This window comes from Pristis pectinata, chromosome 25 (genome assembly GCF_009764475.1).
Source record: "Pristis pectinata isolate sPriPec2 chromosome 25, sPriPec2.1.pri, whole genome shotgun sequence".
Lineage (NCBI taxonomy): Eukaryota > Metazoa > Chordata > Chondrichthyes > Rhinopristiformes > Pristidae > Pristis > Pristis pectinata.
In genome coordinates, this window is record NC_067429.1 from 9,413,614 (window position 1) to 9,428,320 (window position 14,707).

Below are 14,707 nucleotides of genomic sequence, written 5' to 3' on the forward strand. Positions count from 1 at the left end.
TACACACATCCCAACAATGTTCCAGGATGGGAATAGGGAGTAGCAGCAATTATTATTGTTCTCCTCCTTAACTCAGGAATGTCAAAGACAACAATTGCATCTGGACCACCTGGCCTCAGATCATATAATTCAGCACAAACTAGACATAAACTCAATCTGGAGAAAAGAGCTTTTATTAAAGTGGTGCTGGAAGATAGATTGGATGTTATGATGCTCACAGTATCTGGCACCTGGCTTTCATACCGTAACATTGCCTTAATTTAGAATTATCACTGCAATTTAAGTCAGTGAGGTGCTATTCCAGCTCTGAACATGTACAGTAATCGAGTCATACAATGAAATCACTGCCTGCGGGTAGCAGGTATGAGGGGAAGCAAGCTGTGATTCCCAATGGAAAGGAAATGGCTGATGTTGAGTCAGGACAGGAGGGTTTGTCTCTGATACCTGCCGTAATCAAAGAATTTGGCCCACCCCCTGTCCAGGCTCGTGCAGAAGGAACTGCTGAGCACAACATCACTGCCAGTAGATCAAGGATAGAGAAAAAAAAAGCGGGAGAACTGGAACACATATTGCTAAAAATGCAAAGAGTATTCTCAGAAAATATCACTGCAAGATTTTGTAGATTTGTAGAAAATTAAAATCTAAAGCACTTACAATGCAAAAGGCTACTCTGGAGTTCATTAGACTGTAGCTTTATTTCTTTACAGTGAGTTAAGATGTCACATCAAGTTAATTGGCTGCAATTTTACATCTTGCTTCTTGGTGGCACAGGTTTTATTTTGGCTATTCTTCTTTCGGGTCCATGGTAATAACCAGAACAGACACTTGAATAAATTACCATTGCAGAATACTAAAACCTATTGCAAAGCTGCAGTGCCTTCTTCTGACATAGAAATGTTATGCTGTTCCAACCTTTTTCTGCCATAGCTATTCCACTCATCTTAACAACTGAAAATTCTTAATTTCTTTGGGAAAGAGGAACCAAGTGAAATTTCCAAGATTAGGAAAATATATTACAAAGAAATCAATCACAATATTGAAATGTTAAATGCCACAAGGCACCAGTTAAAGATAAGGAAATTTGGACCAAGAAGTCAAGGCAGTCAGCATTTTTCACCGATGGTAATATGAACCAAATCACTGCAAAGACCCTTTAAGCTGATGGTATAAATGAATGAAAGCAGGAACTGACAGTTGGGTGGATGGGGTTAGTCCAACAGCGTGTAGGACTTAAAGTTTCCATTCCTAAAAATTATGCTGGATGAGCTTTCTCAAAGTTTCATGAATTCTATGTAGATTTTGATTTCTACTGTTTAACTGAGCTCCTCTTCTACAAACATTTACAAAGCATCTTTAATATACTGCAATGTTCATTAGGCTAAGCACATTTTGCTTAGATCCAGGGACAGTATTCTTGATCTATTCTATGTCTATTGCTTTCCCACACTCACACATCGACTTTTTGCAATGAATGCTTTGGTACTCAATTGGAAACCTGCTATTCTGTGTAGGTACACCAACTCAATGCTGTAAACACAGCTCCAACAGTAATTGTTTGTTTTTCTTTTAACACACCAGAATTAATTTATTTCAAGAAAGGCATGGTACACTTAGCAGGCAATCCTGGGAACATGAAGCTGTGTTTAAATCATAAGCTGCCAAAACCAGCTCACGTGTTGGGTATCGAATGCAAGCCCTGCAAAAGTCTGGGGCTCGGCATTCACACCAGGTTACAGAAGGTGTCTACTTTGAGTATAGGGAGAAAGAACTCTTAACTTATACAACATCTTACATATCCTCAAGATATCTAAAAACGTTTCACAACCATTTAGGTTCAAAATGTAATCACTGCTGAAAAATTTGCACTCATCGAGTCATAGAGTAATACAGCACAGATACAGGACCTTTGGCCCAGTCTGTCCATGCCAACTAAGATGCTCATCCAAGCTAGTCCCATTTGCCTGCATTTGGCCCATATCCCTTGAAACCTTTCCTACCCAGTCAACAAGGTCTCACAACAGGAAAGACCAGACAAAGAAAATGTCCGATAATCCAATATCCAATTGTTCTGAAATCCTGATGGCTTGGTATCTGGCTCACTCATTAGTCTGGTGTGGGAGTCTGACATTCAAGCGGGGTGTGTGGCCGGGGCTGAGATCCAAACTGTAAGCCAGGTGAGCAGCTACAGTCAGGGTTGGTGTCAGGAACACTGGAACCTGGGTAGGTTTGTGGCCAGAGACAAGGTCCGGAGTGCTTGGAAGTTTCATCTTGTTTGACAAACTGAAGCATACAAACTGAAACTCACCGTGTTATGTTTTCCGCTTCCTTTAAACTCACTGGGTTCACTAAGAAAATTATTACAGTTCTGTGTAACATGTTTAAAAAAAATAAAAGAGTGTTGGGGTGTTAATAGAATTACATCCAATAATCCAGAAAATCTGTTTGCCCAGCACACCAAAAGTCCCTAGGGTGCCAGACTATCAGAGTATTGGAAGCTGTTCTCGTTATCATGACTGAAGGATAATTGTTGGCCAGGTTCTTGGGAGTAGGCAGCAACAGAAGCAAACAGCAGAGATCAGAGTGTAAGTATAGTAGATCATAGATGGCTAGTCTGAATTTCGTGGGAGCAAGTGGTATCGAAGGAACAGATACATTCAGCTTACAGGTAACCATGTTTGTCTACCTGTTAACAGTACTGTATTTTTTTGTTTTCCAATATAATTTTTAAGTGCTATTTGATGCAATATTATACTTTATATGTAAATATATACAATATAAACGCACAATATATATATTTATAATATGGGATCCAGCAGTCCATAGAAAAAACTGATGACCTTTGAAAACTTGTGATCCATTTTAGGAATCCTGATTGTGTGAACATTCTGATTTTCAGTATAATCAGAATGTGGATATAGTACAGGTTTTCTACTGTAAATTATCAGCCTGTTTCTCAAATTGGCTTCTGAGAGAACTCAAATAACTTTATGATGGATGGAGCTGACAAATTGGCTTCTTTACATTTCTGACAAATGCTAAGTACTTGTAGGCAAAGCTCAGTATGTACAAGACCATCTTAGGCTTCTTTAGGCAGAACTCATTTAATTTCCGTCATGGTTCAGTTAAGCAAGAATCTGACTGGAAGCTGCTTTTCAAAATGCCTAAAACTATTAGGCTTTCATTCAGCAACACGTTGCAACCTGTCACAAATTAGTGTTATACTAAGAAGGAAAGGGGATTCTATGTATGGCTGTGGGCATACATTGGGAGTACTAGCTTTGCTGGAGATGGATCATTCTGGTCTCATGACAAATTCTTTACAGTTCTTAATGAGATAAATTCCCTTCATGGTTAGCTCAATGATCTCAACTTCATTACAGCATTTCTTGTAACAAGGCTACTTTGGTAGAGCTGCTCACAGCTCCAGTGACCTTTGTTCAGTTTTGACTCCAATGCTTCCTACGTGGATTCTACATGTGAATATGTGTGTTTTCCTCCACATCCCAAAGATATGTGGGTTGGTAGGTTAATTAGCCATTACAAATTGCCCCTAGTATGTGGGTGAGTGCTAGAATTTGGGGGAGGGGCTGAAACATTCAGGTCAGGATCAAGTACAATCGATATGTTGCAGTGTGACACTGCTGGGGAGGAAGATGGAACATGTAATAGGGCCAATGTCAACGGCTTTGATCTTACCAACATTTATTGGAGCTTATTCAAGATTGATTAATGGACAACCAGACTGAAAACAAAGAGCAATGAAGGGACCAAAAGAAGTAGTGGAACTAGGTGACTAGGTGCTGCCACTATCTGTGAGAAGGCTGATCTTACACTTCTGAGTGAAGACTTCTGCACACACTTCTGAGCGAAGACATTTCTCCTCACCTCAGTCCTAAACAGCCTACCCCTCCTTTTGAGACTGTGGTCCCTGGTTCTAGATTCCTCATCCAGGAGAAACAACCTCTCCACTTCCAGCCTGTCAAGCCCTGTAAGAATTTTGTAAGTTTCATTGAAGTGCTCTTCTCATCCCTCTAAGCTCGACATAAAACTTGGTGAAAAAATATACTTCACAAAATGCTTGCAGCTTGGTGAACATCTGATAATTGCAAATCTTGCTGGTTCACTCTGTACTCCACCACCTTCGTGTGATGGCAAAAACAAAATATTAAAGGAAAGTTTGCAACATGCATCAAGTCAGATGGAGCGCTGAGACTTACATTCCTTGGACATGCCAACTTCCAGGCACTTCTGCAGCCGGCAGTACTGACACCGATTGCGGGTGACTTTGTTGATGATGCAGTTCTTATCTCTGTGGCAGGTGTATACCATGTTCTTTTGGATACTTCTTCTGAAAAAACCCTGTACATAAAACACAAAGAGAAAAACATGCTACTGATCTTGACTGCAGAGATTACAAAATAAATCACCAAATCCCCATCACAAGGTAGGAAAAGAATTCCTTCAATGGCTCAGCTAGAAAGACAATAAAAAATGATGTTTCATATGGAAGGATTGTCTATTTGTGTTGGAAAAGCTATCAGTGAATTTTCACTGCTGGCATGACAAAATGCAAACTTAAGTCATGATCCCATCCTTCACCTGGTTTGTTATGGTTTCAGGCTTGGTATAAAGGGTCAACCTGCCTCCAAACTAATTCACACATAACACATGGGATATTGACTGTATTCAGCCAGGACATGGGCTACTTTGATCCCAATGAAAGGACTTTGTGCAGCAGATAGCAATTCAAACAAACTTGCTGAAATCATAAAATGCTATTCATATTACACATATCACATGCGCTAATTTGTGCTTATCACAAATACATCAACAGGTTTAAGCTAGGCAAACTTCCTCAACAATGGCCAAGTTGCAAATAAGGAAAAGGATAAACAGAATCTCTCCGATAAGGCGAGGCTAGGGTTTGTCCCTTGTCCTCTCCATCCCTCCCCCAACGTCTCTGCAAGTTAAAACTAATTTGTCTTCTCACTTTCCCGGTTCTGAAGAAGAATCTTTGACCTGAAACATTAACTGTATTTCTCTTTCCACAGATGCTGCCTGACCTGTTTCATCACTAAATCAATGAGAATTATAATAGCATTCAACTTCACCATGATGCCTTCCACGGTCAACCAGACTGCTAACACTCTAAGTGTTAACAACATCTGTTTTATATCAGATTTGTGGCATCTGCAGTTTTTTGACTTTCACGTACAAAATTAGTAGCATCTGCAGTACCATTTCCATCATCAAATGACATGGAAAAGTAACTGCATCTTTTTACATGGTACCTTCAATGTACTTCACACAGGTAATAAGAGAAATGATTGCCAAGTTGGGAAGAGACTAGAAGCTGTAGCCAAAGCATTGATCAGTTGGTTCTACGAAGGGTCTTTAAAGAGGAAATGAACAAAGTGTGAAAAAAAATTCCAGAGAGTGGGGCCATGTTTTTTTATACATGTGAACACCAATAAGTTATCTGTGCCAGGAAACACATTTGGCCTCTTAAACATTGAACACAATCCAGAAAATCAAGCCTAATGCAAGATCCTGAAAGATACAACTGCAGCATGCAGAGCTGAAAATTCAAGATTTAATTCCTAACCCTTACGAACTGGTTAATGTCAGTCAATGTGTGAATTGAGGTGCGGTCACTGACCTCTGGCCTAGGGTGGGAAAGTCAACAATAGTTCTCAGTTCTCATACCTATTCAGTGAGCATAACTGGAAGAGCCCACACACAAACACCTGGTGCAGTCAATATCAGGCTATGCCCGATGTTTCCATTTGTTGGCTAGCTCAATACCAATGGAAAATTGGTTGATTTTCAGACTGCCAGTGCAGTCAGTATGGCACGCTGTATCAAATTTCATTCTACAGAGCAACATGATGGTTTGCCCAAATAGCTTCCAGAGTTCTTCTACCCAGATTATGGTGGACAAGCAGAAAATCCTACAAGGAAATTTAACTCCTATTACTAAGAGAAATAGACAAAAAAAAACAGATCAACCTGCTAAATCAGTCATACTCATGGAACTGCAAGTAGTTAACATCAGTTGCTCAGAAACTTGACCTCACTGGTATTTGTAATTTGGCTTAACAATTGTATGAAACAAAATAAGATTTATAAGTCAGAAATTATTAAATAAATCAAATGCTTTATATTCGCTAAATCAATGAGGATTATAATGGCATTCAACTTCACCATGATGCCTTCCACAGTCAACCAGACTTCTAACACTCTAAGGCAGGTTTTCATGTGAAGAAAGACCATCTGGGCAAGGCAATCAACGGTGACCAGTGAAACCAAACGTCTGCCCCACTCATAAGCTTATGTTCCTTCAATCCTGGCTTCTTGCGCATTCTTGATTTCAGTTTCCTCACCCCTTTTCCAGAGAGTCTTACAGCACAGAAACAGGCCCTTCAACCCACGATGTCAAGCGCCAAACCCATCCGGTAACATTCTGGGCCAAAGGCAAAGAGCTCAAAAGTAATTTCTGTTTGGCTAGCATGACATGATGGGCCAAGTGGTCTTCTGTACTGTAGAAAAATAGAAAATAGCAGTAGGCCATTCCGCCCTACTCCACTATTCAAGATGATCACGACTGATTGTCCACTTTAGTGTCCTGTTCCTGCTTTCTCCCATTTCCCTTAATCCCTTTAGCATTAATAAATATATCTACTGCCTACTGGAATATATTTAATGACTTGGCCTTTGCAGTTGAGAATTCCACAGGTTCATTATCCCCTGGGTAAAGAAATTTCTCCTGATCATGGTTCTAAATGGAATACCACATATTCCAAGGTTGTGACCTTTGGTTCTGGACTCTCCAGCCATTGAGAACATCTTCCTGTAGCTTGTTTGTCTAGTCTTGTTAAAATTTTTTACACATTTGTGTGAGGTCCCTTCTCAATCCTCTAAACTCGAATAGATACAGGCCTAATGGACCCAATCTCTCCTCATGTATCAGTGCTGTTGTCCTGGGAATCAATCTAGTAAACCTTCATTGCATTCTTACCATGGCAAAAAATAAGCTTCCTCAGAGGAGACCAAAACTGCTCACAAAACTCCAGATGATGGTTTCACCAAGGCTTTCTACAGTTGCTGCAAGACGTCCTTGCTTCTGGACTCAAAACCTCTTGCAACGAAGGCCAACGTACCAGTCCCGATAAAGGGTCTTTGACCTGAAACGTTAACTTGGTTTCTCTTCCCAAAGATACGGCTTCACCTGCTGAATATTTCCAGCATTTTATGTTTCTCCCAACATACCATTTGCCTTCCCAACTGCTTATTGCACCTGAACGCTTGCTTTTAACAAAGTCTACAAAAACACCTAGATCTTGTTGCACCTTCTCTCTTCCTAATTTATCACTTTTCAGATAATAACCTATCTTTCTATTTTCAGAAACAAAGTAGATAACCTCACAATTGTCCGTGTGAAAGTGCACCTGGCACGTGTTTACCCACTTACTCAACTTGTCTAAATCATATTGGAGCTTCTCTGCATCCTCCTCGCAGTTCACCATGTCTACCCTCCCCCTGTCAGCTTTATGCTGTATGAAAAATTGGATATGTTACGTTTAACACCCTCATCTAAATCATTGATACATATTGTGAATAGGTGAGGTCCAAGCACTGATCCCTGTGGCACCTGACTAGTCACTGCCTGCCACCTGGAAAAAGACCGATTTATTTCTACTCCGTTTTCTGAATGTCAGATAATTCTCAATTAATGCAGTAGAATACCCCCTACTCATGTACTTCAATTTTGCACACTAACCTCTTAAATCAACAACCTTCTGAAAGTCAAAATACTGCACATACACTGATTTTCCCCTATCTATTCTACTTGTTATGTCCTCAAAAACCTCCAGTAGATTTATTAGGTATGGTTTCCCTTTCATAAACCCATGCTGACTTTGTCCAATTCTGTTAATGCCATCCAACTCTTCTGTTTAGCATGTCTTTATAATAGATTCTAGCAGGCACGGTAGCGTAGCGGTTAGCGTAACACTTTACAGCGCCTGCAACCCAGGTTCAATTCCGGCCATTGTCTGTAAGGAGTTTGTACATTCTCTATGTGTCTGCATGGGTTTCCTCCGGGTGCTCCGGTTTCCTCCCAGATTCCAAAGATGTACAGGTTAGGAAGCATGCTATGTTGGTGCCGGAAGAGTGGCAACACTTGTAGGCTGCCCCCAGAACACTCTATGCAAAAGATGTATTTCACTGTGTGTTTCGATGTACATGTGACTAATAAAAAAAATTACATTCTAGCATTACACTGACATTATGGAGGTGGATAAAATTATGAGGGCCATTGATAGGGTGAATGCACAGTCTTTATCCCAGGGAAAGGGAATCAGAAATTAGAGGGCATAGGCTTAAGGTGGGAGAAGAGAGATTTAAAAGGGACCTGAGGGGCAACTTCTTCACGCAGAGGGTGGTGTGGATATGGAACAAACTGCCAGAGGACATAGTTGAGGCAGATATAACAACAACATTTAAAAGGCATTTGGACAGATACATGGATAGGTAAGGTTTAGAGGGATTTGGGCCAAATGCAGGCAAATGGTACAAGCTTAGATGAGCATCTTGGTCAGCATGGGCGAGTTGGGCCAAATGGCCTGTTTCTGTGCTTATAACTGTATGACTCTATTTCTGCTTGCCCCACCCTTGGCCCATTGGAAGCCATGTTCTTTTCAGACACAGGGCTTATCCTATTTCTGTGGTTCAGTGAAAGAAAAATTGATGATTGCATTGGAAATGTCTTGGGATGTGTTACCATGATAAAGGTGTGATTTAAATGGAAGTTACTTTTACCTTTCTTCTAATATAACATCTTGTAAGCCTATCATATGCGAAACACAAAATATTTCTCTTCTACATCCTGCAGCATGAACTTGACACGAGACTGATTCTCAGACCCTGTGTGGCCAGCATGCTTTCCCAAAGGGCTCCAAATATTTGGCAGTTGTGGTCACCATACCCAATGTGTGTCACTGGCAGGCAATAACCCCACCAGCAGCATGAACTTGGAAAATTGGCTCTAATATTTGTGCATTCCTGCCTCCACTTCCCAAGTATGCTGACCTCATTGCAGACAGCTGTTTTTAGTGTGCTGTCGATAGGACCAGATTCTTGTAAATCTGTTAGACAGCTGTCTGTAGACAGTGCTGAATATTTTTTTTTAGCAAATGCACCGAACCTGGTTACTGATAATTTACATTCCAAATTCACCCATGTATATAAACATAAAGCTTCTGATAATTACACACCTGGTCCAATTCAATTCCCATTGAGGCAAGGAGCTTTCGTGCAGCAAATAACTTCCCTTTAACTCCCATGCTTAGATCCAAATCCAATATTCAAATCCAAAATTGACATCTAAGATGTTGCCAAGAGTGTTAATTTTTCAACTGCTCAGCACATTATATATGGTTATCTCACTCCGCTGCCAAATTTCCCCTACACACTGTAGCATATTTTTAAGATATACTGCCAATCTTCAGGGAGTTTTCAAACTGACAGTTCAAAACAACATCTGCTGCCACCCATCAATTGCAATATAATTTTATGTTGCAGGTGGATTATCCTTTTTCCCCTTCCAACCTGCTCCAAAGCCACAAACATTTTCCCATGATACATTTCCACAGGTCACAGTGGTAACTGCTTTCTTAAGCATGCAGAGGCTAGACAGTGAATTTCCAAGAGGCTAATTGACAGCAGATGCTATCACAGCCAAAACTGGTCCTATTCTTAATGAACATCCAAACACTGGCTTTCTTGCAACGTCTGTGGACATCCAATCAAAACTGGCTACCTTGACTAGTTCAGCAAAGCCCTGGAGAGCTATAACTAACTGTACTAGCCTACTGCTTTCTTTGCTGCAATTAATTAAGTCAAATGTCTGGGCCTATTGGATTTTTTAATGCTCCACTTCTACATTGACTTTACCAACTGGACCATGTAGGGGAAAATATGGTTCATGCTATTTTAAATTGTCTCACTTTGCTGCAACCATAATCGCTGATGCAAGATTCACAGCACAAAGAAATGGAAACAGGTTGACAGAAAACTCTTCTAAAGCATTTTAAAAATCACTTTTAAATGAAATACAGCATTCACTTCAAATTGAGTTTGGATGGAAAAGCCAAGCCCAGAACCCCATGACCTCTCCCAGAAAACCTCAGAAGGACTTTTTGGCTAGCCATCTGGCACAGTCAGCAGACAAGAGTCTCCCAGAGCTTTCAAGTGGGTTGGTGAGTCCCAGAACACAATTTGCCAGCAATAGAGAGGAATTCATTCTGTGGGAGCAGGAGCATCTCATTCATCACTCAGCACTCCCAATGACCCTAAACTTTGTCTTCAACACTTTGATTTAACTCTCAGGACAACTTCCGCATGGTCTTGTCTTAAATGAGGCTACATGTGTTGAACTAAGGAACAAAAAGGAGCAATCAGATTTGTGGGATTATATTGTAGATCTGCAAATAGTTCGAAAGAGATATTAGGGAAAATGTGTGTATGTGATTGTGTGAATTTGTGAGAGTACGAGTGTGAGATTATTGGAGACAAATCTGATATCTTTATTAGTCATGTGATTGGAAATACACAGTGAAATGCATCTTTTGCGTAGAGTATTCTGCAGGCAGCCTGCAAGTGTCGCCACGCTTTCGGCGCCAACAGAGCATGCCCACAACTTCCTAACCCATACGTCTTTGGAATATGGGAGGAAACCGGAGCACCTAGAGGAAACCCACGCAGTCACAGGGAGAATGTACAAACTCCTTTCAGAGAGTGGCTGGAATTGAACCTGGGTCGCTGGCTCTGTAACAACGTTACACTAACCGCTAGACTACCGTGCCTGCCCCGGTCATATCTTCCAGACTGGATCTCTAGCAGATAATCAGTGAACTAAGGGATAAATGTACGGCAGGCACGGTAGCGTAGCGGTTAGCGTAACACTATTACAGTGCCAGCGACCCAGGTTCAATTCCGGCCACTGTCTGTAAGGAGTTTGTATGTTCTCCCTGTGTCTGTGTGGGTTTCCTCCGGGTGCTCCGGTTTCCTCTCACATTCCAAAGACGTACGGGTTAGGAAGTTGTAAGCTTGCTATGTTGGTGCCAGAAGTGTGGCGATACTTGCGGGCTGCCCCCAGAACACTCTACGCAAAAGATGTATTTCACTGTGTGTTTCGATGTACATGTGGCTAATAAAGATAGCTTATCTACCTTTGGCAGATACATCTGTCCATGATAACTTTGATAGAAATGACCACTGCACTCTGTTCTTGTAGAGACAAAGTCCCATCTTCACAATGTTGTGTGGCACCACAATCACGTTAATGGGATAGACACAGAATAGATTTGCCAGCTCAAAACTGGGCATCCACGAGGTGCTGTGGACCATCGGAAGCAGCAAAGATGTATACTGCCACAATGTGTGGCCTCAAGGTCCTGCACATCCTTCACTCTACCATTGCTATCAAGTACAGTATCAACCCTGATTCAATGAGGAGCTCAAATCCAGTGAAAGTCGAAAAAACCTGCATATGCTAAAAATCTAAAATAAAAACAGAACATGCTGTAAATACTCCGCAGGTCAGGTCGCATTCATGGGAAGAGAAACAGAGCTCATGTTTCAGACCCTTCATCAGAACTGGGAAGGAGACAAAAGAAGCTTTTGTTAAGCTGCTGGGAGGATGGAGAAGGGGAGCAGTTAGAGAGTGAGAACATAGACAGAAGAAGGTAGGAGTTGTGAAATGCACAGCAGGAAGATGTGCCCAGCAGGAGTGCAGAAGGGCACCATTTTGCGTCAGGAAGGCATGCTTGCACTACTTTCGAGTAACTTTAAGAAAGCTTTTAAAAGGGCTGTAATAGGCCAGTAATGCCACCACTATGTTTTGAATATGTTTTTTTTGCTGTCTACCACAGGTTTTTCTTTGTTACATGACAAGATTGCTGCTCAGAAGCCAGGCATGATATACATGGCTCTGTGATACTCTGTTCAATGATTTTACCATCAGGGGAAGTGTGGCTGTGAAATCAGGATAATGGCCTCACAGACATGAAAAACTTGTGGGTGTTTTGGTTACAATTCCCAAATGCCCAGAAGTCTGAATCAAGATTTTGACATATAAAGAAATACAAATTATTTTGTGTGATGGCACTTCTTGCATTTCTAATCAGTTCTGATAAAGATTAACCACCCCTGCCCCCTTAATCTACCAGAATAGCCATGCAGAAGTTATTTCCCCAAGTAACTTCTCTGCAGATGAAAACAAAAGCCACAGGCTCAGCTCTGAATCATAGCCTTCAGTGCTGGCATAACATGATACAATGAAATGAGGCTATGTATTGCTGAAGAAAGCTGCCAAGTTGCAAGCTTTATGGACTATTCATTTCAGCTAGAACATCTGTCTCAGCATGAAACGTCCACAAAGTGCAGACGTTGCTCTTCCCATACTTTAGTCAGAAAGTAGCTATTTACGATCAGTTTCAACACAATGCGGTTGCTTCAAATACTTGGAACAATGTTATTGGTGTAGTCGGACTAATCCTGGCATCAACTTCCTTGGTTCTTTACTTCACTCAGTCTCATCATACAGATATAAATGTAATTACTCCTGTCACTCTTAATATGGAAATCCTATGTACTGGAGGTCAGTGGGAAATACTGAATGGCAAATTAACCAACCCATTTGCCATTAGAGATAATCTGTTTTTGTAAATTTTGATTTTGCATAACAGTAAATTCAAACCTTTGCATTGTTTTAAGGAATTAGTTGCAGCAAAAGTCAGGAGATAAGCAGTCAATGTTGATGTCTGGATGACTGCCCTAGCTGACTAAATTATCCTAGACTAGAAATAAGAGTGTTGTTTATACATATGAACATATAAATTAGCAGCAGGAACAGAACACTTGGCCCCTCAAGTCCGCTCAATTTAATAAGATCATAGCTGATCTGACTGCAATCTCAATTTCACATTCATCAGTAACCTTGCATCCTCTTCCTTATCAAGAATCTATCTAACTCTGCCTCAAAAATATTCAGAGACTCTTCCACCACCCTTTGAGGAACAGCAATAACTCACAAAGCTCAGAGAAAAAAACGTTTCATCTCTGCCTTAAATTGGCCACCCCTTATGTTTAGATGGTGATTTAGATTCTCCCACAAGGGGAAACACCCTTTCCACACCAATCCTGTCATGACCCCTCAGGAACACCTATGTTTCAATTAAGCCACCCCTCCCTCTCCTAATCTCCAGTAGATACAAGCTGAGTCTGTCCAACCTTCCTGCATAAAATAACCCACCTGTTCCAGGTATTTGTGTAGTAAGCGTTCTCTGAACTATTCGTACTCTTTATATGCTTCTACTCTGGTGAAAGAAAAATGTAATAAGGGACTTACACAGAAGAACATTTTAAAATTATGTTGAACTTAGGGATGAGCAAACATTCAGCCAAACAGTCTAATGACAAGTGTTTCCAACGGCCTTGGTAACCTAGCTTCTGAGCAAGAAGAAACCTCCTTGTGCATTATAATTTACCTGGGGCTATTACTGTATTTATATTTTCAAGACATTTTTTTTTCCTTGTCAGTTCCAGAAATGGAGTGTATGGGGTTGGACCTTTTTACTCTAATGTCAAGGTCAACCACTCGACAGGTGATCACTTCTACAAGACTCATCCTATTAGCTTTTTCTCAGTGTCAAAACACAGCACTCCATTGCTGTCAAGAACAATTTAAGCCCGAGCAAGGGCAATGAAACCAGGAAAGCTAACACAATCAAGTCTAAATAATAGTCACAGCTGGCTATTGAACACGGGCCTGAAGAATAAACATGTTCAGCACTACTGGTAAGGCTAACCAATGCCAAATGGCAAACAAAGGTCACTTTGCTTTAATAGGTTTAGCAGCAGTTCAGCTGATGTGTATAAATATAAGCAAGGAGCTTAATTTACAGTGCTTCAGGATCTTCCAATATATAAATATTCAGTAGGGTCCTGAGTGTAGTATCAGATGTGGAACTGTCAAACAGCGGTAAAGGTCTGATTACAATTATGAAAAAAAAGGTCACCCTGTCTTGCCCCCAATAATGCAAACTTTAAGGACTTCAATTGACTTAGGAACATTAGCTTTGTTCCTCCAGCATGGCTAAGCTGCCATACGGTTTCTAAATATACACAGCTTAAGCCCGTGACACATTTGACCTGTGGCACAGAATGATACAAAAGCCAATTACTCTGCATTTTCCATTTAAAGTACAAACATGTCTTTAAACAGATTGCAGTCCTTATAACAGAGTTAATTATAACCCACTCTCTAGAATCTCCACCTTCCACTCTTCCTTCTAATTCCCTGATGAAAACATAAGAACATAAACAGAAGCAGGGATAGGCATCCTGGCCCTTTGAGCCACACCGCTGCTCAAAGGATCACGGCTGAACTTCCACTCAAGTCCGCCTTCCTGCAGTATCTTCGACTCACTCAAAAACTCTTACCTACTCTTGACTTGAGTACATCAATGACCAAGTATCTACGGTATCTGGGGTTTGACTCATAGCAACAGCAACAAAAACATTTCTCCTTGGCTCAATCCAAAATGGCCACCTCTCTCATCAAGTTTTGGTCACTCCTCCGAATCTTTCCTTCATTGATGGATTATCCATTTCTTTGTGTTTCTGTGACCTGTACGATTGGTTT

At 40.9% G+C, this 14,707-nt stretch overlaps 1 protein-coding gene across 12 annotated transcripts in view; it reads right to left on the bottom strand.

Annotated features, from left to right (window-relative positions):
* The window catches only part of raraa (retinoic acid receptor, alpha a), a 500,456-nt gene that overhangs the window by 59,676 nt on the left and 426,073 nt on the right, over positions 1-14,707 (bottom strand). For all 12 annotated transcript variants that reach the window (XR_007958175.1, XM_052038428.1, XM_052038429.1 and 9 more), the window contains one exon: positions 4,218-4,359. Coding sequence is in view for 11 of the 12 variants with exons in the window: in XM_052038428.1 (XP_051894388.1) it covers positions 4,218-4,359 (142 nt within the window). In the remaining variant the exon portion in view is untranslated. The remainder of the gene's footprint in view (positions 1-4,217; positions 4,360-14,707) is intronic.